This window comes from Anarrhichthys ocellatus, unplaced genomic scaffold, assembly GCF_004355925.1.
Source record: "Anarrhichthys ocellatus isolate YVR2014 unplaced genomic scaffold, GSC_Weel_1.0 scaffold9, whole genome shotgun sequence".
NCBI classification, from domain to species: domain Eukaryota; kingdom Metazoa; phylum Chordata; class Actinopteri; order Perciformes; family Anarhichadidae; genus Anarrhichthys; species Anarrhichthys ocellatus.
In genome coordinates, this window is record NW_022280039.1 from 5976197 (window position 1) to 6000497 (window position 24301).

Sequence of the window (24301 nt, forward strand, 5' to 3'; positions counted from 1 at the left end):
GTTACAGCTTGTTTTAGTATGGACCTAAAATATCATGCTGTACTTCTTAATCTGTACTGTTTATATATATATATATAAGGCCTATATTAAAGTGTCCTTCTCAGTATATTAGTATAGCATTGTGTGCTGTCCCTGCATGTCTTGAGTTCAAACCTCCTTATGATATCTATTATTCATACACCTCTGGCTGGATAAGCTTTACCTGCAGAACCATCATTGTGCAAGTCATCACATGAAAATAACTGAAAATAACTGTGCTGTGTCCCTGCGTGGTCTTGGACTAATTTTGCTCTAATTATTTATACTACAAACATATTTATTAGTTACACATATTACTAAAGAAACATCACACCATGCATACAAGGTAGGCTATGATAAAGAGAGACCTTGCTGTATTTGGGAGGCAGTGACAGACATTATTTACATTATTTTTCTTAGTGGCAACTGCAGTGATTTAATTTCACTGCTTTCTCCTGCTAAAACTATTTGGCAAAACATGAAAACCATGGTAAAGTAAAGCAGTTAAAACGATATAACACTAAAAGTATCAGTGCAATAATTAGTGCTTCATGTGGAGAGAATTGAGGAGCTTTTCAGGCACAGCAACACCCACGATAAAACTGCTCGATAACATGCTGCCTCTGAAGAAACATTGGTGGAAACAGCATCAACAGATATTTGCCCTTATGCTTGTGCAAAGTACTTTGTGGAAAAAAATTGGCCTTTGAAGGAGTTTGCTTTAAATGTATTGCAAATATTGATAAAATATATAGCACCAGCTGTAACAAACAGTTTAACTATACAGGGTTGTGTATGCTCCCTGTTAAGGATAGATGGTATTCCAAGGTATGTTTACCTACGCTGTGTCAAGTTAAAAACAAATCTAATGAAACACCTGTCATCCATATTTGCTGTTGCCATAGCAATATTTATTAATTCCTATCCGGGCAACTGACGAGTGCACCGTGTGCGCGCTGCGTTGGACTCTTGTGATTGGACACGAATCGGGCCATCCCATACCGGAAAGAGGGGGCGTGGATATTTCTTAAAGAGCACGTGTAATATTGTTATATTTCAAAAGATATATGATTTTGAGTCTCTTTGAATATGTTGTAGGGAATATAAGATATCTTACATTTCTTACAATTCTATCTTCTGTTCTATGTGATTGTGCTATGATATGAAATGGTGTAAAAACCTGAACAGGAGCATGTGATTGGACAGAGTATGTGTCAGTCATTGGCCATATGGGAAGTCCAACGTTAGGTAGCCCCGCCTCCTGCACACTGGCAGCCGCTGTAGCTAGCAGCAGAGCTAACGTTAGTTCGGATGCTCACATTGAATGAATGTCGGTGTAACGTTAGCAGGCTGTTGCCACCAGCAACTGGGAATATCTCCTCACCGTCAAGTTATCTTATATAGGCACTTGGTGAGACTGTATTAGCATCGACCATTTTACACGTTGGTCGAAAGACGGGTTCAGGGACATTTGTGGAAGGGGAAGGTAAGAGACATTTGTATGGACGTTAGCTCTCGTAGACCAAGTATTTCTGGTTAGACAGGTAGGTTTGCTAGCTAGCCTAACCGACGTTACTCGCTGCTAATTTATATATTTATTTCTAGTTTTCCTAAGTTAATTAACACATACGCTGTAAGTTGTGTTATGGTTAAACTGTGATACTTGTTTAAATTCCACTGTTACTTCCTGTGTCTCTGTGCTCGTGCAACTGCATGCTGGCTAACTTAGATATCATGTTGCATGTCCTCAAGACAAGCTGGCTAGCTCCTTGTGCTAGCTAACCTTAAGTGGTAAAATGAAGGGTTACTTCCGTACAGCAACTGAGTAGTTATATGCTGCAAGCAAGCAGATACCGACGCTGTCTTGTCTCTTGTGTCTAGGACCATTGCCTGTGTGTGGCAATGCAGCGGGTCACGGCGCAGCTCGTCGCCGGGCTGGTTGCAGCGGTGCTGTCGCTGCTGGCAGATCAGTGCTGGGCGGACGGCGGGGGCCTCAGCCTAGCAGAACGGGTCATCTGGGCTGTCAACTGCGGGGGTGAATCGCATGTAGACGTGCACGGTATTCACTTCAAAAAGGACCCGTTGGAAGGAAAACTTGGCAAAGGTGAGTCGATGTTAACTGTAGTTTTACTGCTGATATGTATCTGCGTGTCTAGCTGGGCTTCACCTGTAAGGTGTTGCAGAGTGGGACATTGTGAAGGTAAAAATCTGTTCCTTAGAATCATGTACATTTCTCTGCTTGGTCGGCTTCCGCCAGTAACCACAAGCAAATGAGGAGTCTGCATATAGAGTTACAGCTCCGCCTCTTTCAGTGTATAGAGGAAGCAGGTGATGATATGATCAAATTGACTGTGGGTCATTCTTGGCCCGATTACCAGACACAGATACTGTAATTACAAATGGTGAACACATTCTGGTAACTTGCCATTTGCGACAGAAGGCCACTGTATTTCATTGAGTGCAGGAAAAGGTCAGGGCTTTTTTAATTTTTAATTTTTTTTAATTTGTGCAATGTGTTGTTTTGCTTGACTTAAAACATGATCATTTCTCCAGTAATGTAGCTTTTAATGTTTTCTGTGCACTGACTGAAGCTGACGCTATTCTCCTTTTGTAGCATCTGATTATGGCGTTCGTCTGCCAATACTGCGCTCCAGTCAAGAGGACCAGATTCTGTATCAGACGGAGCGCTACAATGAGGACACTTTTGGATATGATATCCCTATACGCGAGGAAGGAGACTATATACTAGTTATGAAGTATGCAGAAGTTTACTTCGCCCAGTCACAGCAAAAGGTATGAATAATAAATCAGAGACATTCCAGTGTGAATGTGTATTTAATAAAGTTGTTATATTTGTCTGCACAGTTTGAATGGACAATGCATTGCATTGAGCAAGGCATGTCATTTTTTCCTGTTTTCAAATATACATTTCACTGCACAATTGTGTTCAGACAGTACTCTGGGAGCTGTTTGAATACCCATCAGTGTACTCTACTGTGTGCAACATGAATGTTAAGCTGTGTGTGTGGATTAGCTGTTAATCATTGCTTGATTTGGAATTTATTTTTCTAGGTGTTTGACGTCCGTCTAAGCGGCCATGTGGTGGTGAAGGACCTAGATATCTTTGAGCGAGTTGGTCACAGTACCGCTCATGATGAGATAGTGCCCTTTTCTATTCGACGTGGCAAGCTGAGTGTGCAAGGAGAGGTGTCCACTTTCAACGGCAAGCTCACTGTGGAGTTTGTAAAGGTGAGTTGTTAATCCATGTCACGTTACGACTGTCACGTTACGGATTGTTTCTTTCAAAGAAAAAGCTATTCAAGTGTTTCCAAGAGTTTTGATAATAATTACAATATTTTTATGTAAGTCAACCCAACGTGTATAAAAGTGCTGTCCGAGCAACTCTATTGTTTAATCATTTATTTTCTATATTAAATAGTTTATTTTCTTAAGATGACAATGGGCAGCTGTGTGCGATGGACAGGCGTTTTGAGAATAACTATTACACAAGTAATGTTACTTTATATTGAAATTACTTAAATAATAGGTAGTGCTGTCATAAAAATAACTACTTCAGCAACAGTAAGAATTATCTAGTGACAACATTTAAAGCAATAGTTTGAGAAATACAATTATTCTCTTTCTTGCTGAAAATTAGATGAAAAGGTGGACACCACTTTCTTGTCTGTTTAATATGAAGCTACCTAATGTAAGAGTAGTTCCCAAAATGTTGAACTTCATTAATTTCAAACTTGAGCCGTGTGCTAAATTACCATCATAACTTGTATGGCAAAGTGATTCTTCTTCAAACACGAGACCGAATGTTGAAATCGACGGCACATTTGCATAATGAACTCCATGTCTGAAAGGCTTTAGACAGTCAGTTGGCGTGTGTGGGGGGCCATGCAAATGACTGGCAACGTTCGCACATCTGGTTGTCCTTTTATCGTTTTTGTTTACTTGTAGTGTAGCAATTAACTTTACTCTTTTAGTTCACACCAGAGTAATACTGTCTGTGAATCTGCTTTCATATTTTCCACTATTTATTGACCCCTTCTTCAGGTAAGTGGTCGCTCACCTTTTTCCCCATTTCTCATAAATACAATTGCTGTTTACTGTGATTTAGGAGAGGACATTACGATGTCCAAAAGTCTGTAGCCTGGCTCTAAATAAGCTATGAGGCCCATTAATCTATCACCCTAAGCACATAAAAAAGGGCCTCTTAACTATTTCTGCCACTGTAATGAGGTTGGTAATTATGTCACTCTTGTACTTGTCACATTTTACTCTCTGGTAATTCATCCAGCTACTCCTGCTGTGGGCTTGCAGAAGCAATTGTGTTGGTGAAGTGTCTCCCCCTCATATTATCCAACATCAACGCTCTACTTTTGAGACACTTCCTAAAACCTGATCTATGTAACATTTCCCTTTTTGTACTCCATGCAATCAATACAGCACCATGTGACACTGCACTTCTGTTCCTATTGGCCTACGTTTGTCAGAGAGCCGAGAGGAGAGGCATTGTAGAGGGTGGATGACTTGTGTGTCTGCAAACGTTTAATTTCTCCTCCTGCACAAATGCCTAATATTAAAATGTGTGATTAAGTGTGCGTTTGCATCTGTGTTTTTAAATTTGAGAACTTGCTGCAGGCCATACAAATAATATGTGTAAATAATATGTATTCCCTTTGAGGATCTGGTCAAATTTAAGATTTTTCCTGTGGGGTTTTAGAACATCTGGCTGTAGGCTAAATTTGGAAGGTGGCATATTTAAAAAAAGCTTTTTATCTAGTGACCTTGTTCTTCTTTTTATTGTTGGTAGATCACTTGCCCTCTCTGCAGTTTCTTTCTTTAAAAAGATACAAGTGGGACACACTTCCTGCAATAAATGTAAAACTGTTCTGACAAAATCTCACGAGCACAGATGTTTCTGTTTTGGACTGTCCACTTGTTCCACCTGATGATGATTCTTTCCTTCCACTGTGATAGATAATGTATCACCTTATTTAGATAAGAGTGCTAGACCCATTCATTATGTTTCTTGTAAGAAGAAAAACACGATTTAACATCACTCCTGTATGTTATTAAATCACCTTTCTTACATTTGACACTCTTGTTTTTCAGGGTTATTATGACAACCCCAAGGTCTGCGCTCTCTATGTAATGAAGGGGACATTAGAAGGTGAGTCCAGAGACCGCAAACACACCATTGTGTTGCTCAAACACATGTACTTATTTTAGTAAAGTAGTAACAGCTAGAGCTTAAGCTGAAGGACGTCCCAAAAAAAAAGTACTTGGAAGAATGAAACTTTATTTTGGGGCAAGAATTGGAGGAAGAAAAAAAAACCGCTACGTTACAATGAACAGCGATATAAATGACTGCACGTTTTGTGTAGCACACAGTTCTTATTAAATCTCTTTGAGAAAGTAAATACGCACACACACACAGCATATATCAGCGGCATCTGACCTTACAACAGCCACAAAAGGAAATTCAACCCAAATCACTGAGGTAAGATTGGTATTAATGTTACCAGTTAGAGAACATTGGACTGTTTTTTTGTAATGGAATGGTAAATGCGTACGATGACATTCATTCATTCATTTCGGGGCGGCTTAGGTTGAGCTTCAGGATGTTTACAGGAGGATGGAGAAAAGGAGTTTGTAGACTTGGTTGTAGCAGTGTTATAACAAAGTGCTTTGATAAATCCATTTGTGAACCAATTTCATTGCATATGATTTGGACAAACTTCCATTGCACTTTTTTACTGGACAGATGTGCCAAAACTTCAGCCTCACCCTGGCTTGGAGAAGCACGAGGAAGAGGAGGAAGAAGAGGAGGATAGTGAGCCCGGCGAGGAAGGTGGGAAGAAAAAGGTCCCACCAGGTTCCAAGACCAGGGTCCAGTCAGGGCCCCGAACACCAAACCCATACGCAGCAGACAACAGCAGCCTCATGTTTCCCATCCTTGTGGCGTTCGGGGTGTTCATCCCTACACTGTTCTGCCTCTGTCGGCTGTGAGCTACAACTAGCGATCGAGGGGACGTCGAGCAGACGAGACGGAGTGAGACTATGGAGAGGGAGAAGGGGGTGGTGGGGGGTGTGGGGGGGGAGGTATACAGGTAAAGGCATACACACAGGAGGGAGCGTGGAGAAAATCTTGACAACGGAGGGGGGAAAAAGAGACAATAACTTTTCAGAAAGCCACTTTGCGACGAAGCAAATGCTGCTGTTTAGCAAAGAACAGGAGATGTAGGAAGTGTATGCTGTGCGCTTCTTTGTGAATGTGTTTCGCGTCCACCTCTGCTGACAGTTTTGAACTATGTTAGTCATTTCCACTCAGAGACAGTGCAGGATTTACAGATGCCAGTCTTCACGGTTTGAAACCACATTTCAGCAACTCTGGGGTGCTCAGGAGTGATTGTTCTGGGCCTGTTTTATAAACTAAAAGCATTGTTTTCTACTGGGTGTGGCAAGGAAGCACACTCTGTTTAACACTCCTGCTCCGCATCTGGTCAGACGTGGTCCCTAAAATTGGAAATGGTGCTGCTTAGAAATTGGTTGAGTAGTTAGTGGATATACAGCTGCCATTTGAGAGGCTCCCATTTTTCTCAACTTGCATTTTTATATCTTTCCACTCGGATGTAGTTAGTCCTTTGTTGACGTGCCATCGTCTTCTTGCCATACGTTGTTGAAAGAAAAAATAACTTGTCGTCGAAACCAGCTCTGTAGCTGGCGGGATTGTTTGCTGTTTAAGTCGGCTTGCCTTTTTATATAAGTTGTTTTTCCCAAATCTGTTGATGCTGTGTGGTAGCGCATGATGGACTTATTTGGCATTGTTTCATCAAACACTGATTCAAGGCCATTAAACGCGTCTTCAACAGTGATCACAAAATCTTTTGTACTTTTACTTTTTTTTTTTTTTTTTTTTTAAAGAAATGATCCATTTTAAAGTTCAAACATTACAAAGTGAGAATGTGGAACAGAGACACCAGAGTCTAACCTTATGCTGTGAAGTGCTGAAGCTAAAGTGAGTCAGGATCTTTACATGAGCTTTGCCATCTCTATTCAGTTATTAAGTATGCATGCCTGCCTCTTTGTTTAACCAAAGAATGTCTTTTTTTTAAATTTGTTGGAAAAAGAAAACTTGGTGGCTTGTTTTAATTTGACAAACGGCTTGAGGCCTCTGTGGCAAGTGGTTGAAATTGGCGATATGTGGACATACAGTACTCCTCTTACCCAAATCTGATTCAGAGGAATAGAGCGTTGGGCATGTTTTATATCGGCAGCTAACTGGGTGGACGGTTGTCATTTTTCTTTCTTCATAAATTAGTGTTTTTGATTTCACACGGTATGCTGTGTTGACTCTGATGGGCGTCAGTCCTGGGAGAGAACAGGTCGCTGCAGCTCCATGTTGATGTAATGAACCCTAAAGAGTCTGTGCCGGTCAATGCACTCGTTTCAAACATCCCTAAAGTTGCTCTGTGCGGCACCACAAGTTCATCCACCTGCAGTCAGAGATGCGAAAGCACAACATCGGTGTAAGTAGAGAATCAAATGTTTACTCGAAGTTATAAACCAACAATTATCGCATTTTCCAAAATCTTCACTCAGCCTTTTCAAATCTGTTGTCTTAAAACTTTTTAATGTGGACTGTACCATTTTGTTAATTAAGTGTGAACTTTTCAGTGCAATTACGCTACTTGTTCTGGTCCTTTTGAATTGATTGAGCAAACTGGGGACACATCCATTTTTTTTTTATTTTTTTTTTTCTCTATTTCAATCTAAAATGTAAGCCTTTTTTCCTACATGGCCACATTATCAGACTCTTCTTCTACTGTGTTTTTAGTCTCAGCTTTTGGACAATGAGATCCCTTTTTGCTTTCCATGCGTTCTGAAAAGCCGCTTCGTTCCTCAGTTTTAATGAAGTTGAGTTGTGAACCCTCCTCTTTATGTATCTAGTTACATCCCTTACGTGCGTAGCTCGACTCCAAGGATGATTTAGTAACTTTACCTGTTTCATTAATGCTAATGTCTCCCAACAACCCTTTGCCAGTAGTGCTGTTGCTATATGCAGTGCTTTGAAAGCGGTTGATAATTCAGTTGTGGATCCTTCCTCACTCCTCGAGTCTCCTTCCCATTTTGATTGGCCAGAAAACATTTGGTCAATTGTTGGTGTTTTGAGTTGCTTTCTCCTTGATTTTTATTTTGAAGATGTAAACTCAACTCGTATTTAAGACATACAAGCACTTTTGTTTTTCTTCTGAAAAGATGCAACATTTTCATTTAATTCAGCACCAAAGTCACCGTGTTCTGTTCCTCTGCCAGTCTACACAGTGTCGTGTGTGTGTGTGTGTATATAAGGTACTAAATCACACTTTTATCGTGTGACGACTGTTTTGTTCTCCTCTCTATTGTGCCGTAGCTGAGCTGTTCGGGTTTCTTTGATTATCTGATGACAACTTTGTGGCCTTTCTTCTGGGGGAGGAACGGTTGCCGGTACAGAGTTTAACTTTTTTTTTTTTTTTTTTTTTTTAAGGTGCAGTCTGTTAAACTGACTGTCAGAAAGTCAAATAAATGAGATTATGTCTGAAAATATGGGTTCTTCCAATCTATTATATATAATTTAAATCAGAGTGGGGCTGATCTGGAGATATTTTATAATGCGCTTGGATTTGTATGTTTGAATTTTTTTCCTCAGGATCTATTTTGTTTTGAGTTTTTAAAACTTGATATTTTATTGGTGTGACATTTTGCACTGCCTCATGTATTTTAAGATCATGTCATTTTTGTGTGTTTGTCTTTGTTGCCTTGAATTATTGAATACATTGTGCTTTACTATCATTCACCTTGAGGTTGCTCTTTTGTTGGCTTGTATCAAATTCGCCTCTTTTCTTCTTCTTGTCAAAACACACTTTTCTGGGCTAGATCTTCATTCCACAGAAACAAGTCTTGGTTGGAGTAAAGGGCATCTGTCAGAAGTATATCTTGAAACTCAACTTTTTTGGGAGCAAAGCCAGTCAAAAACAAAAGATACAGTTAATAGACAGTAGGAGAATTGTGTGAAATATCCAGCACTTGTTTGTCTATTTAGCTCCTCACTAGCCTGTGTTGGACCTGTTACTGTCAATACATCTCATAACTTAATGAACTAGAGTGGAATGAAGATCTGCTCTGTTTTTGTTTTGTTTTTCACACAAGAACCAAAGAATTGCCGCCATTCCATCATAATTCTTTAACAGAGTCACCTGACGTGACGCTGAAGGTTCTTCTTTTCTTCTTTTTTCTCTCGTCTGGTAAAGCAGTGTTGTCATCAGATTTGTTGTCCCCATTAATTATTCCCTGCCATGACACCCAATTGTCTTGAAATGTCCATCCTAAAAAAGTAATGTTAATTAATCTGTGATAATTGTAAATTTCTTTGAGTTGACCATCTCTAGCTTGTTGCCATTTCTCCTCATTTTTAAAGCAACTGAACATGAGGTGAATTTAAACTGAGACAAATTTGAACAGCAAAACATCTGCCCACGTGTCCACCGTCCAGGCAGCCGACCCCACAAACACAAACATCGAGGTCTGAAAGCCATTGATCACACAGTGCGAGTGTGTGAGACAGTGAGTGTGTGCTTAAATATGAGTCCTACTGTATACATATACATGTGTTTGATATGAGTGCTCTTCTGGGGGCTGTAAGCAGCAGCAGGTGGGCTGAGAAATGTATTCGAGACCCCTGATCTTACTCTGATGTGGCATATATCTGAAATGGGAAAGGCTGATAAATGCTGTCTCTTTTTAATAAATGTGCTATTTTATCAGAATGTGGTGCTGCTGTTTTTCCACTCAGACACCCCTGAGGTCCCGTTGAGTACTTTGTGAGGTGGCATGTGACTCCACAGCATCCAAAGTCTGGATGAGCATTTTGGAACTGTGCGACTTAAAAACTATCGTCTAATATTTCCTGTAGTCACAGCAAAGTTCAGCAGGCGCACAGCACATGTGCGAGCCCCTTGTTTATCCAGGTGTGTTTTTTTCCACCGTTTCCCACAAACTGAATACCTCTTTAAATAGAAGCACATATCTAAAAGGTATTGGGACCAGAATATCCAAAAGAGGAACACAGCTAAACAAAGACTGAATTATGTCCATGAACAGAAATGGCCTCACACTTGATACACGAGGCATTGTTAGATCAAGCTTTAATAACCAAAGAACTCCATAAAGTTACAGTATATCATATTGACTATTAACATATGTGTATATATATTTATATTTTACAAAAAATTACATTTATAAATTAATAGCTTTGACATTGAAGTGCAGGATTTCCTTGTAAGCTTTGAGGCTATATGTCTTTTCAGCTGGAAAATGGATTCACCAGATGAAATGTTTACATGCAGAACACAGTCCAGTCCCAGTTTGACTTCACCGGTAGTACAGAGCCATGAAGGGTGTGTGTGAGAGGTGAACACCGCCAGTTCCACAGGATACCCCCGAAGCAGCCCGACTGCAGCCCAGGACCAGGCCCAGCTCCAGAGCAGGCAGCGTGCTGGCAACCCCATCCCCCCACACATCCGTATCGGTGTCATGCAGAGCCCCAGAAGCTGGCTTTTCTCCTGGTGGATACCTCCTGGAAGAAAACGCCACCTCCCGCATTTTCGCCAAGCTGTGAGCCCCTCCTGCACCACCTGTCGCCTGTTTCAGATTCTGGAAAAGGAACAGCAGATCTACTCTCAGCTCCACCGTGTTGCTCTGTGACCACAAACTGTACCTAAAGGAGGCGAGAGACAACGGGGTTACAACCAGGCCTGACACTGCTTGGTGACTTTACAGGCTTTTAGACTGAAATGAGGAATTTGTGTAAAACAGAAAATTAGTAAAAGTAAAGATCATAGTGAGTGTAGATTGTTGTTTTTTTTTTACCGTGTAGGTAGGTCTCGCTTTGCCATAGATGAAAGCACAGGATAGATATCCAGATGTTGTGGGTTGGCAAGTTGGAGGTGGAGCTCGGCTCTCATAATAGTCAATGACAAAATGTCCCTGGTGAGGAGAAACTCCACATCTGTGCCTGAGGAGGAAAAGAGGCAGTCAGGAGTCTGTCAGAGGCACAGTGCAGTTTAAGATGGAGCTTTTCATGTCAGACACACTCATGCCAGGCTGTAGTTTAATAAACCTCATGATCAGAGTAGGATCTCTGCCACAGAGATGTTTCACTCCTAATACCTTGTTAATCTGTCAGCAGGATATCAACACTTCTCAGAGGGGATATTAAGACTCATTTGTATGCAGAGATCATGGTCCTCTATAAAGCTGCATTCATTCATCAAGTCATTAATATCCTCCAAGCTGCTTTTCAAGCACATTAGCTTTTACTTCTACAGCTTATGACATTCTTGCACTCTTTCAACATAATGTGTTTGATGCTGCGTCTTTCTCTCTGCTGAGTGATGCAGCCTACTCATTCATCCCCATCCTAAATCAGTTAATTTGACGATGAATTGAAATACTTTTAATGAGCACGCTGCTCTTTTTTATATTACATTATATATTCCATACAATCTTTATGCTGTAGAAATCTCCAAATCTAATGAGCATGTTTCATGGTGAAGAAATAACCTAAATGTAAGTAATGACGATGTGTTTTGAAGCAGTTGAATTTTCCATCACTGCACAGCCATTTAGTGGAGTTAACACATGGAAATTTAATCCAATCTTCATTTTGGGGGGGTTGAGCTCTGCAACACATCAAGGGCCACTGTGCCGTCTCTTGGTCCTGGTAGACATGATGCTTTACTAACACAACAACGTTCGACATTAGACCATAAGAAAATAAAGTTCATTATTACATAGCATGTGTTTCAGTTGGATCTACTGCGTCTTACCTCTTCTCAGTCGGCCTTGAATTCCTCTTACGCTTCTGCAGTTTACTCCTTCTTGACAGCAGTGATAAACCCGTCGGACAAAGCTAAAGAGAGATTTTCCTGGGAAAACCGGGTGCCGGGAGGCTCTCGGGGAAAAGGGCTGAACACGGAGCTGCAAAAGCGTTGCATTATCCTCGGGAGCTTGCGTGTTTTCCTGCCAAGGCGCAACCAGCTCTGCGCACCGCTCCAGGTGCGTCTCCGCGATCCCGCGCCTCAACGAGTCCATGCGTAAAGTTGGTCCGGAGGATTCATCTGCAGTTTTTTGGGACTGTGACAGAAATCCCAGCTTGTCTAATGCGCGACCAAATACTCCAATGTCCCTTGTCATCACTGAAAAAACAAATATAGCAATCCGTATGCAGTGCGAGGAGGCCATGGTGCTATATCTCTAAATCCTGGCCTTTAGATCGTCACTGATGGATAACAGGCAGCTTCTCTGTTGTGCCAACTCTCTCTCTCTGCCTGCTATATATCGCACTGACAATGGGGACATCTTACCACTTAGAATTTGAATCCCGACCCTCCTCACAGACCCTGCCCCTTTTATTGTTCGAGCCCTTAACCACCCATTTACCCCCCACTGCTTTCTTTTAATGCGCCTGCATAATGAGGCGCCCCGAAGAGCGCCGACCCCAACCATTCAAATTCATCGACTTAGCTAATGACTCCAATGACTCCATATCTGGAACATCAAGAAGCATCTTATTTACAACACGTATAGCTCAGAAAGATTCGGACAGAACAGGAGTAATAGCATTTTATGAGCATGTGTTTGGCTTTTCAAATTGCTTTGCGCACGTCCCTCTTCGGACCAGTTGTAACCATATGAAACGAGGCATTAAGCCTGAAGTGAAAAACAATGGCTCCCGATTGGAGGGACACATGCAGGTCGCTGATGGCCCTAATAAGGCCGTGTTGCCCCTGTGGTTTTAAACAAGCATTGACAAAAGTAGCTCACAAGACTCAGCACTGAGAGGATCATGTATTCATTTAATACCCACTACAGCATATCACAGTGGACCTTTTCTTTGCAAACATTACAATACTAACATTTTTAACAAATAACACTTTTGATGAAAAAACAACAATAAATCTAATAGTCGAGTAGTTAAATAAGACTTGTTATGCCACCAAAGAGTTGATTTCAAATAAATAATGTCTATAAAAAGTTTTAGATCATTTTATAAATTTGTATAATAAACCAATACAGTGTTGCAGCGGGTCAAAGTAGGATCATGTACAAATGCAGTTAAATAGTGTCAAGATTTAACCTGGCTTTAGTAAAAAAATTCTAATTAAATGAATAAACAAGTAAGATGATTTTTTATATTTGCTTCAGTGATGATGAAAGGAAAATACCTGCAAAGTGAAAAGGTTGCAAAATGTGTGCAGTGTGTTAACAGGAGCTTAAATATGGCAAAAGGGTGCTTCTAGATACAAGAGGTAATGTGTTTGAGCACATCAGAAAAAACCATGCACAAAAAATAACTTAAAACTGTGACGGAAACCTCATTGTTAACAAAACTTACCCTACATAACTTTAACCAACCATCCTCTCTGACATTCATAATACAAATTTAGAAAATGCAAAGTTCTGCTATTAATGGGAGTGCCATAAGGTTTTATAGCACAGCAGATGATATCATACAATCTGCTGTGGGGGAAAGTAAACCACAGCAGCAACAAAACACTTTAAATCATATTCTCAGCTTTTCTCCGTTGATTTTAAGGTTACTCACAAGGCAGCTTTTCATATCTTAAGTAAACACAGCAGACGTCCCGACGCTGTCCCGTCAGAGCAGGTTAACCCCGTGTTTCAGCAGTCTGTGTCGTGCCTTGCCGGGAAGCGAGAAAGCACTGTCCTGGTGGTTAGGGATGCCAGAGTTCCTTAGCGATCCCCCATGCTGCTGGAAGTAAGTTTCCTGGGCCACGCTGCGGGTTCCATACACTGCAGCTCCAGCACTCCTGCGGTGAAAATGTCACATTTACAATTCAAGATTGTAGGATGAAGACATGTTATGTAAAAGAGCAAAGTGACATAAAAATGACAAAACATCAGAACTTTCTCTTCCAGTAAATGTGAGTTGTTGGAGTGTGATTTAGAGGAAGAACATTTAGGGATTGGTGGGATGTGACGATAGACGAGATGAATTGACAGATCCAACCCCCACCCCCGACTTCTATGCGAGGAGCCATGAAAGGCATGAGAACTAACCCCCACCCACCCAACAACCACCATCATCAAGTCACTCCCGTACTGACCTGATAATAGCCTCCTGCAGAGTTTCAGTGTTACAGAAATGTGAGTGAAGAAGTGATGTGGCTCTCACAAAAGGACGCTGTGGGGCTCCCCCTGGTCGACCAGACAGGTTGGCTGCAGTGACACACAATAACAAGAGACTCAGTACCCACAGTGGCACATTAACCTGGACATGCATGCCTGCTGCACAAAGGAATGCTGATCACAGTCGTACTAATTAGCCGTCAGCTCATGCAAAGACAAATATAAACTACCAACACGCCCCCCAGTCCCCAGGTACAGGCGGCGGGGCAGAAGATACTCACTCTAGAGGAAAAGTGAAAAGCGGGAAACTGGGAAAGACAGAATTTTCAGGAAATATTAGAAATGCAACAAAGATGCAAAGCGAGTTAAGAACACAAGAGAGACTAAGAGAGGAGATAGTTTGAAGTGTTATGGGAGCCTCACTTGTCAGCGTGCTCTGAATGCAGTCAAAGTGGGCAAAGATGTAGGGTCCTGGAGTGCCCGGGGCCCCTGGAGAGATGGTCCTCAGATGGGCCTCCAGTCCATTGAGTGACGCCAGGCTGCTGTGATACTGGATACAAACCATAGAGGAAGAGTCATACGTTAGCATCACCAAGACAAATGTAGTGCACTCATGTACAGCTGGTGGATTACTTAGGTAGGCATTGCGATGTGCATCAGCTGTGTCATTAAGCTACTTTTTTTTCAAAAACTTTCAATATCCTAATGTGACAAAAAATGAGAGAAATTATTATTACGGTTCCCGTTGTTTCTCACCACTTCCTCCATAGAATCTGTGTCACTCAAGAAGTGAGGCTCCACCAGCAGAGCCAGCACCAAGCCTTTCACCCGGTGCAGGTACAGCGTCATGGGAATCAGCGGACACTCCTCTTGGCTGTCAAAAGCACCAGAGCGAGGAAGATCTGGTATCTCTGGCTCGTGGCCCTGAACATTCCCACAGCCACTGACCTCTTCCAAAACGTTATGGGAGTTTTCTCCACACAATGAGCCGTCTCCTTCATTATGCATCGGACCGACTCCATCTCCGCTGCTGTGAAAGCTGTGATAATATGACTCTTCTTGCACTTCCTCCTCAGCTATAGGGGAGTGTTTTCCATTTGAGAAAGGGGACTCTAGCTGCTGCGGTGGGGGGTCGGCGGAGCTCTGCGATGGATCTGGGCTAAACATGGCGCTGTCTGACAAGTGAGGAGTGAGGGACACCTTCTGGGGAGACTGGGAGGAACCTGTATCAGACGGCTCTGACTCAGTGGAGGGAGTGTCGGATAACGTTCTTGACAGGCGGGTCTTTCTCGGGGGGGTGTTTTTGTGTGGAGTAGAATGGGAGCTGAAGGATAGAAAACAGTTTCAGGCACTCCGAATTATCTGGGAAATGCTACACAAACAGAAGAGAAACTCAGCGAGGGAAGACGCTACCTGAAATGTTTGTCGACGGGGGCGGATTGCAGATACTGAAGTTCAGACATGGTCAGGAACACAGAGGTGGAGCTGACAGCACCGCCAAATGAGCTGACGGTACTCGGCCCATTGGACCTCTGGGCCTGCATCAAAATTAAAACACTGGCTTGAGACTTTTTACTATGAAAGGAATAGTTCAACACTTTGTAGATGCTAATTGGCTTTCTTGTCAAGAGTTGGATAGCCAATACCACTCTAAGACAAATGTCAAACTTTTTTTTTTTAGTAGTCTTGCAATGTCTCTTTTTTTAAATGTCCAAATTACCTGTTATTGGCCAGTTCTCAGCTAAACGCAATGTTTTTTAATTATATTATTAAGTTAAATTAAAGAGTGCAAACGATTTTGAAAAATTCTAAATTACTAGGCTAGTGATTAGTTTACTCTTCCAAATGTTTTAAACAGAACTGTTTGGGGGCCCTTGGTGAGAAAAGCTTAATTGAGCACGTCGTCCTGCCATCGCATCTTACCTTGGTGTATGTTTCACTCTCATGAACCATCACCTTCATTGTGAGCTCTGGAGACATCTGCGTGCTTACAACTCTGTGTGAGAAAAGACAGAAAAGTGAGATTTCCAAGCCGGTTATTTACAAAAGCTATCCCACAGATGTCCAGTCAAAATGTCAGCTCACCTTCCTCTGAAAAGAATACAGCCTGCTGACACTAGAGGGCAGCGCTGACAGGCCTGGAGAATGAGGGCAGCTTTGAGCAGGAGAAGTGGGTCAATCTGGGGACAGGAATTCAAAATGTTACCTTTCAGTTCATGTACAAGCACAGACACTGAAAGGTGATAAATATACAATTTATAGGTTAATAACTTCATCTGTTCAGCTGTTACACCAAGAGACACTAATGCAAAGACAAAGGCCAATGTTGTAAGATACATTTTTATTATGCTACGTCATCTATTGTATAATGTGACAGAATTGGCATGTCTCAGTGTATTATGCAAAATCTAGAGAACTGTACCACAGTGGGATTTTACAAAATAGGCTTTACAAAGAACCCATTTGGTTGGCAGTTTGTGCCTGTCTAAATCTATTCTCTAGGTGCAATGACTATGCAGAAAGTTTGCCAAAACATACTGAACACTTACACAATACTACAAGACATTGTGACATAGTCATATCCTGTCTGAGAACATCTCAGTGTGCAGCAGCAGCAGCATTAGAAAAGCAATTGTGGAACTGTGACACCATTTCGTACGTACATTAGTTGAGTCAATTGTTCTCAAGCAGCTGAAGATGTGATGAAGCTCTGACGATCCTGACTCCAGGTGTGAGAGGTACTGCGCCCATCGACTAGCCAGAGTTTCCTGACTGTTAAGCTAAAGTGCAAAACAAAGTTTAAATTACAGCAGGCATCTTTTAAAATACACAATTCTGAAAGAATTACCCTAAATACAAAGAAAACAAGCACAATAACCTGCTGGTTTGAAACAGAATTATTGCCTAGATTCTGTTTATTATGGGACTTTTACTCAAATTCTTTGTAGATTGCTCTATTACGTTGGTCTACAACTTGATGCAGATGAAAGTCTTTCTTTAAAAAAACATCTTAATATCTGTGAGACAACCCAGAAAAAAACAAGGCTACTGTGGTATAAGACAACTAGACAGCTGAAGAGTGCACCTGGTAGCTCTGTCGGACAGAGCCATTGTAGAAACAAAAGAGGTTTATCAGCTGATCCAGGAGCTCACAGACACTGATGGTGGGGACTTCCACTGAGCAGCCAAGAGCCTGGGAGGAACCAAAAGATATCCCCAAAATAATCATCAAACACACAGTCAGAAACATCTAGAAAAGTTGCAGCTGAACCACCTTGTGTGCTCACTCACCCAAAAAAAGTCATCTTTCATACGGATGGAAAACGTGTTGCGGCGCAGCCTGAGTATGCGCACAGGGGAGGACGAGAGCTCAGAGACACAGCGGCTCGCGCCAGCAAGCTGACCGCAGAGCAGCTCCTGCTCATCTAAAGGGGTCTGACAGGAATAGATGCAGAAACTAACTTTGAGATTACAGAACTAAAAAACCATGGGTGAAAATATAAACACATAAAGAAGCATTAGATAATCATTATCATATGTAATAATGTGTCATAATGTCAAACCTCTTCAGGGTAGAAGTAGCAGATTCCTTCTCTTGTAGGATCACCCTCTCCTTTGACTTTGGATCCATCATAGAGGAAGAAATAATTACACCTGTAAAGTAGATACACAAAGAAATGTCTCAATGATTCATTTTAATGGCTAAAAAGCAAACACGGTTGTTGTCATAGACTTCAGAGTAGTGCGTCCTTAATTAACAGGCCGTTGTTTCATTTCATCACTTTATTCATATGCTTGATAAGAAAAGCCAAACATGTATTAAAGCAGCTGTGATGCTCCAGCATATTTGATGTTCCAGGTGTAACAGAAATATCTGTTTCGTTTATTTATTTTGCATAATTTAAGAAATTAAATAAAAATTAAACAAACACAACAGAGATAAATAATATCACAGTGCAGGAAGAGGCAAAAAAGCCAACTGGGCTAATTTGAAGCCTCCACCTATATAATATTGAAATTTCACAATATTACAGAGAACATAAAATGAGATAGGACTACGTCAAATATTTTGGACAACATAGTGCGTGGCTGCCCATGTAATGCAATGTGTGTGTGGTATGTTTGGTGCACAATAATAATCAGTATTACTTGGTTGATAGAGGCGGACAGAGAATGCACACACAAAGATCAGAGTAGTGGTTTGTTTTCACCCACTGCAGACAGTGACCATCCTGCAGATAGATGGTCTCTGCAGTAAACCTGGACGCAGTCTCAGCTGATCTCACCTTCTGGAGTCTGGCTGCATGAACTCAGTCATCACCAAGAGAAGCCCAGAAAAGAAGAAGTTAGATGTCGCTCAGTCATCCGTTATCCTACACCCATGTATTTCCTACCGGACACACTGAAGATTCACTCTGACAAAAAAAACAAAAAAAAAGTAGAACTGAAGATTTTAACTGCGACTCCAAGAGAGATGTTACAAATCCCCCGACGCACTGCAGGCTGTCAGCTGTTTGGCACGGAGAACAAAAAAAAAAAAAAGATGATATTAAATATCACGCACACACGACAGCAGCAACGGACAGTGTTCTCATCCACTGTTTACGTGTAATTGCTGCTAAACGTAGTCAGTTTGACAGAGTTAGCGCCACTTGAGGAATGCGGGTCAGTCAGTCACACGTAACGTTAGTGGAAGTCATGTGAAAGTATGGCAAGCCTACAGGGACAAACTAGTGGCCATTACGAAACGATCAACAAGTGGAATATATACTCACAACTTACTTTAAGCAGGCTATGAGTCGCACTACCTCGATATAGAAAAAAAAAAAAAAGCATTACAAGTTAAAGTTTTTCTACATTAATGCTGATGAATTTCTGTGTAGACAACATTTTAATGTCGCAGGGGGTGAAGTGAAGCTATAACTTTTGGATATCTCAGTCTGGTGCAAACTATCATATTTTATGATATGATTATGCTTTCTATGTAACATCTTGCTCTTCACAGTATAGTTGTCAGACATATATAGTATGGAAATACTCTGGTGACGGACAGGTGCCATCAAATTGTACATAAGCCTATATGTAGCCTATTTGAGTACAGTAAATGCACTTCAAAAAGGACCACAGAGGCCCCGGGTAGCTGGGGTATCATAGAAGCCCCCGTTATTCTTACATGTACACTATAACCTCTCGATACTGTGCATAATTACACTGGAAATTCTGCTTCATATGGAGATTTAACTACACGCTTTTAAATTATTGAAAAGAAAAGAAAACACAGCCAGACATGTAATATGCAGGGAATTGCACATGTGTTTACATTGAACATACATGGCAAGAGACTGCGTATAAAATGGACCTGACAGGACATCTTCCTTTGAAGCCATAGTGAATCCTATTTTCAATGCTCGATTGAGGATGCCTTCAGAAGTTGACGGCCAGTGGCTGGATTAAAGCGCGATCAAACCGGAGTCAACTGATCAGGAGAGATCTGTAGAAGTTTCCTCTCTATTCTGAAGTCAGGACTCGGATCTATATCCTAGATACAATCTTAATCGTTGGAGGTAAAATTGTGTTCCCAATGAGTCGCTAAGCAGCCCGCCATATTGAATTTGCCCAAACCTCCGTGCAGGAGTGCAGAGCTCTGCAGCAGGGGCGTAATTTACGGGGGTCCATGTTTATACTAAGGTCTTTGGTTGTTTGGTGCGAATAAACAAATAACCCAGCGGTCAAAGTCAACCAGATGATGCAAGGCAAAAAATAAAAGTTTATTGTGAGAAGGAACAGGACGTTTGAACTCGTTTTGTTATTCTTTTCCTGCTGTTATAGTCAGAGGAAATCAACGCCACCTGTTAATGAGCACTGAATGACAAGCATGGCTCATGAACAACAAACAGGAAAGAAAAACATAGTGGCAGATGGGAAGCACAAAACTCACAATCAGTGTAAGATTGAAGAGTTTAAGCAAATAATGAAGCCGGTGGCAGTTAAATGGCTACTGTTTCTCTTGCTCTGTGATTCTGTAAGTTCCTGCAACGTTACAGACTTCATACATGATTCTGTTGATATATTTTCTCTTGCTTACATATGGTTTGTTACGGTTATTAATCTCTGCATGTGTAACATGTTCAGCATCGGTTTCATTAGTTTAGGCGCAGTTTTAATTTACAGCACATGTCCTATTTCTGTCATTGCCTCACATTACCAACCGCTCAAATACTGTACCGTTGCTCCATGATGTGACTTTTGTATCGCTTTTTTTTTTGGACATACTATTCTGTCACTTTTTATGACTTTTTTTTCTCTATAATATTCTGTGATTTTCCGACATACTATATTATGATTTTGTTATGCCTTTTTTGTTGTTATGATATCTAGCCCATCTCAGTCAGAACCTTCAAAGGGTTCCGTGCAGCAGGTTTCCACCTGCCCATCCAACATTTTCTAACTGCAGACAGGCTATGTCTCATTTGTAGAGTGCCATTTTGAAGCCTTGGGTTCAATATTTTAGCCGTCGCCATCTTGTTTTTTTGCTTTTGCAGTCTTGCTTTTTGCATCCAGAAGAAATACGAGAGGGTGGGACTAAGTAAAACAGAACACGGAATAATACATTCTTAGGAGACCAAAACGGATACAATTCTCAGCGTCACTGGAGTTTAACATCAGAGTGAAGACAGATCACAAGTTTTATATTTGATTTGTTTTCTGATTCACCATTTGGTTTAAATATATGTTGATTGTATGTCTGAACAACAAGGACCACAAACAACTTTCCTCATTTATTAGAAAGATTTATCTGAATATGAACCAATGACATTTTCTCTAGGCATTTAAAGAAAGAATGTAGAAAGACCTTCCATGGTGTAAATGAAGAGGCAGCCTCATAATTTAGAGCAATACTTGTTATCTCTAATGCAAAGAATAAAGTACCGTATGCCACAGGAATTAGTTCCACATTATCTGTGATTCCACAATATGTCTAAATAACACACACAAGGCAACCAAAAAGTGTTCTTGAGTAGTCAAGTTACCTGATCTCAATCCAACTGAGAATGTGTTTCACTTGCTGAAGACCAAACTTCATGAAAAAAGTCACAACAAAGGATTTGCAACCAAATATGAAATAAACAGTTCCTAGACTGCTCTTCAGATGTGGGTGTAGGTTCCCTGTATTGAAGTCATTCATTGTTTAATTCTTTCATTTTTAAATCCAATTTCATTGATAGGGAAATTCTTCTTGGGAACAGGGTTTACACAGAGCCTCCACAGAGGCTCCACATCTTCATGACACTGCCCTGAAGTCTCACCGGGCCTGGACCTTGTGGCAACTCTTGCCGAGACGATTTCGGGATTGAAATAACATGTTGTCAATTAAAGGGAAGATTCCAATACTGTCAACATCTGCTGACTGCACTAGTCGGCCCTGTGTGCTGCTGCATGTGTAGAGTTGCACAGTGCAATACCGCAACAATAAGAAAGGGTACGACACACAAAAGACATTGCAGTTAACTCCCCCGAGTTTATAAAACAAATTATGTGACTGACGCAGTGTATTACAACTGTCAGACCAGGAATAAATAAAACATTGTTTTAACATATAATAGTGAGATAAAACATTAGCATTTCTTTGCATGGTCACAGCAGCTGCTTATCGAGTAATAACATTTCTTTCTCCATCTTCCTCATTTTAAGTGCTCTGTATGCCATCTGTTGGTCACGGTTTTCTATCTCTTTCTTGAGGTAGCAGCAGTAAAGGGTTTTTATATCTTCTGTCTGCCTCTGCAAAAGAAATGAAACAACACATGAGCTCATATTGTTCTTATTCTTTGTCACTACCATAACCCACCACTGAAACAAAACTCACCACAGCACTTCTTCCACCGATTGTAGCACAAGCTGAGTTATCCCTCTCCTGGAAGCTGTGCACATCCTACAAAAAATAACCTCTATATGGTAAGTGTTCAAAGGACAAATGCCTAAAAAAAAACAACCCTGTCTCCTATAAAATTACGCATGGAACTAAACTGCACTCTCAATTACTTTCCAGAGAAACGTTTTCTCCCAGATTATGGTTGCAGTTTGAAACAGTTTGAAACACATGGTTAATATTGTAAATGAAGAAAGCTATTATACTATTATAACTACTAACTAATAGTTATTTAGTTCAAGTTCAAGACCTTTATTTGTCCCAGAGGGGCGATTTGATCTGACGCAGTACCAATAAAAAACACAGCGCAAGACACACAAGATAAAAACCACTCATAACTAATCACACATAATAAAAACACATACAAATAGAAGAGTTAAAGGTGAATGCATGAAGTAAATAAGTTAAACTGCACATTTAGGAAACAAAAGTACACACAAACAGAAGTCCCCTGGGTTTTTCTGACCCACCCTCCTCCCTACGCTGACTCATTTCAAACCTATTTGTGATTGATTTACAATTTGGTTGTATGGGAACATTATTTTTAAGAGACAGGGTTGCTAAAAAATGAAACATGTTTAGCAGCACTTACCCCTTCAAAATGAGTGTCACTGACGTCTGTCTCATCACTGCTCAGGCTCTCTGGTTCAGTCTTTGTTACAGGCAAGAGGAGGACAGGATGGCCTGAGACTGTATGGGTGGGGCCCAACATGGAGTTAGACAAGGGGAAATTCTTTCAAGTTTCAATCAGACTACAAGTTCACGTACCACTAATAAATGAGCTGTCAGATCCAGTCAGTGGCTCAATACAAGCACCTCCTAGGACCTCCACTCGCAGCCTGTTGTCTTTGTGCTGCAGCACATCCTCCTCTGCAGAAGTCAGCGACGGCATTGGCGACCCCCCTTCATTCCTCATCACCTCGACCTGTCTTCTTTTTGCTGAATGAGCACAGACCTGAGAGGTGAAACACTCCCCTGGACATTATTATGAAGATGTAGACGTGCACGAACAAGGTTACCTGTTTGCACTATATTTTTATGTTTGACTTTCACTTGCTGCCACGACCTTTTGTAGCCGCTGTCCGTTACCCTGGGAAGTCGTGAAAAATAATAAATGGTTATGTGTCAGTGATGGTGAAATTGTTGGAAGGTCCAAATATTAGAGTGACAAATATTTTAAAACAGGTTTTAATGAGACACACTTATGTGAATAAATCTTCTTACATGTTTATTTTATCAGCAATTCTCTGCCAGGCTTCTTCTCTCAGTTTAGAGGCACTGGTAGTGTTTGATTTGGCTGTCAATATCTCTCGCTCTTCTTCATACAACTTCAAAATGAGTTCCTGCTCTTTAGAGCTGAAGAAATGTGCCCTCTCCTGTTTTCTCATCATCTGGAAATCTATTAAAAAACACACAAAAATAAAGGACCTGTAAATATACATGTTTGCGAGTCTGAATGATTATTGTTTCTGTATATTTTACAAGATGAGATCATGAACAAGGTCTCCTCACCTCTGTCTGTGTTCATTTATAATGATCCGGGTTTCTGCGTGCGATTGCTTTTCCCTTGTGACCGAGCGGGTGCGCGCAGTTATCCGAGATGTTTCAATGCTCGATTTAGTAATCAAATCGTTACCCACGGTCTTCACACGGAATAAACCCGATCGTAATAAATAGTGCAGTTTAGTCAAGGCACGCTTCAACATTAATCAATAACTGTCCATGCGACGGAAACGGATTAAAGACAACCGGTGTTATGAAGCTAGTTATCAGCTAGCTTTGTTAACCCAGGATTTTCTAATTCGGCTTAAGGCGCGTTCACGTGAAAGAGGTGGAGTCTGTAACAAAGAGCAAGTCACGTGAAACAGGTCTACATCATCCTACTAGATATTTACCATTGTTCCACACGAGACATCTCGTGTAAATGCAATAAATAACGTTATGTGAAATAACATAAGTAAAACATAAGTGTACAATATAATACCCAGATATGTGCACATTTCACAACTGTAACTCCACTGTATTAGATTATTTATTTATTTATGTATTTTTCAGGGACAATGCACACTAATCAACAGCACTGTAAGTGAGCCAGAGAGGCTAATTTCCATCTGCTGTCCCCGGCCAGATGTTTCAAGGCAGCCTAAAATAACA

At 41.0% G+C, this 24301-nt stretch overlaps 4 protein-coding genes across 5 annotated transcripts; 1 reads left to right on the plus strand and 3 right to left on the minus strand.

Moving 5' to 3' along the window:
* The first annotated feature begins 1191 nt into the window (after window positions 1–1191).
* On the plus strand, window positions 1192–10455 carry mlec (malectin). The gene is made up of 6 exons (XM_031849482.1): window positions 1192–1504; window positions 1900–2122; window positions 2633–2811; window positions 3091–3267; window positions 5143–5200; window positions 5795–10455. Exons 2-6 carry the CDS (start codon window positions 1921–1923, stop codon window positions 6037–6039), a joined length of 861 nt encoding a protein of 286 aa, XP_031705342.1. The 5' UTR covers window positions 1192–1504; window positions 1900–1920; the 3' UTR covers window positions 6040–10455.
* On the minus strand, window positions 10441–12825 carry LOC116384568 (uncharacterized). The gene is made up of 3 exons (XM_031849374.1): window positions 11898–12825; window positions 10939–11083; window positions 10441–10786 (listed from the first exon to the last, which is right to left on the minus strand). The coding sequence occupies exons 1-3, from the start codon at window positions 12310–12312 to the stop codon at window positions 10441–10443; spliced, it is 906 nt and encodes a 301-aa protein (XP_031705234.1). The 5' UTR covers window positions 12313–12825.
* An 81-nt stretch (window positions 12826–12906) lies between these two features.
* On the minus strand, window positions 12907–18978 carry hps4 (HPS4 biogenesis of lysosomal organelles complex 3 subunit 2). Of its 2 annotated transcripts, none has more exons than XM_031849479.1 (12): window positions 18507–18978; window positions 17784–17874; window positions 17512–17655; window positions 17306–17413; window positions 16884–17000; window positions 16306–16400; window positions 16144–16216; window positions 15634–15758; window positions 14977–15544; window positions 14644–14770; window positions 14199–14310; window positions 12907–13901 (listed from the first exon to the last, which is right to left on the minus strand). In XM_031849479.1, the coding sequence occupies exons 1-12, from the start codon at window positions 18536–18538 to the stop codon at window positions 13730–13732; spliced, it is 1764 nt and encodes a 587-aa protein (XP_031705339.1). In that variant the 5' UTR covers window positions 18539–18978; the 3' UTR covers window positions 12907–13729. The 2 variants fall into 2 exon arrangements, with proteins under 2 accessions (XP_031705339.1, XP_031705340.1); XM_031849480.1 differs by lacking the exon at window positions 12907–13901 and adding an exon at window positions 14502–14528 and having other exon boundaries at window positions 14223–14310.
* A 2492-nt stretch (window positions 18979–21470) lies between these two features.
* Window positions 21471–23972, minus strand: LOC116384787 (uncharacterized). Its single transcript, XM_031849736.1, has 7 exons — window positions 23660–23972; window positions 23372–23546; window positions 23167–23237; window positions 22916–23086; window positions 22740–22837; window positions 22085–22150; window positions 21471–21999 (listed from the first exon to the last, which is right to left on the minus strand). The coding sequence occupies exons 1-7, from the start codon at window positions 23673–23675 to the stop codon at window positions 21856–21858; spliced, it is 741 nt and encodes a 246-aa protein (XP_031705596.1). The 5' UTR covers window positions 23676–23972; the 3' UTR covers window positions 21471–21855.
* Window positions 23973–24301: the final 329 nt, after the last annotated feature.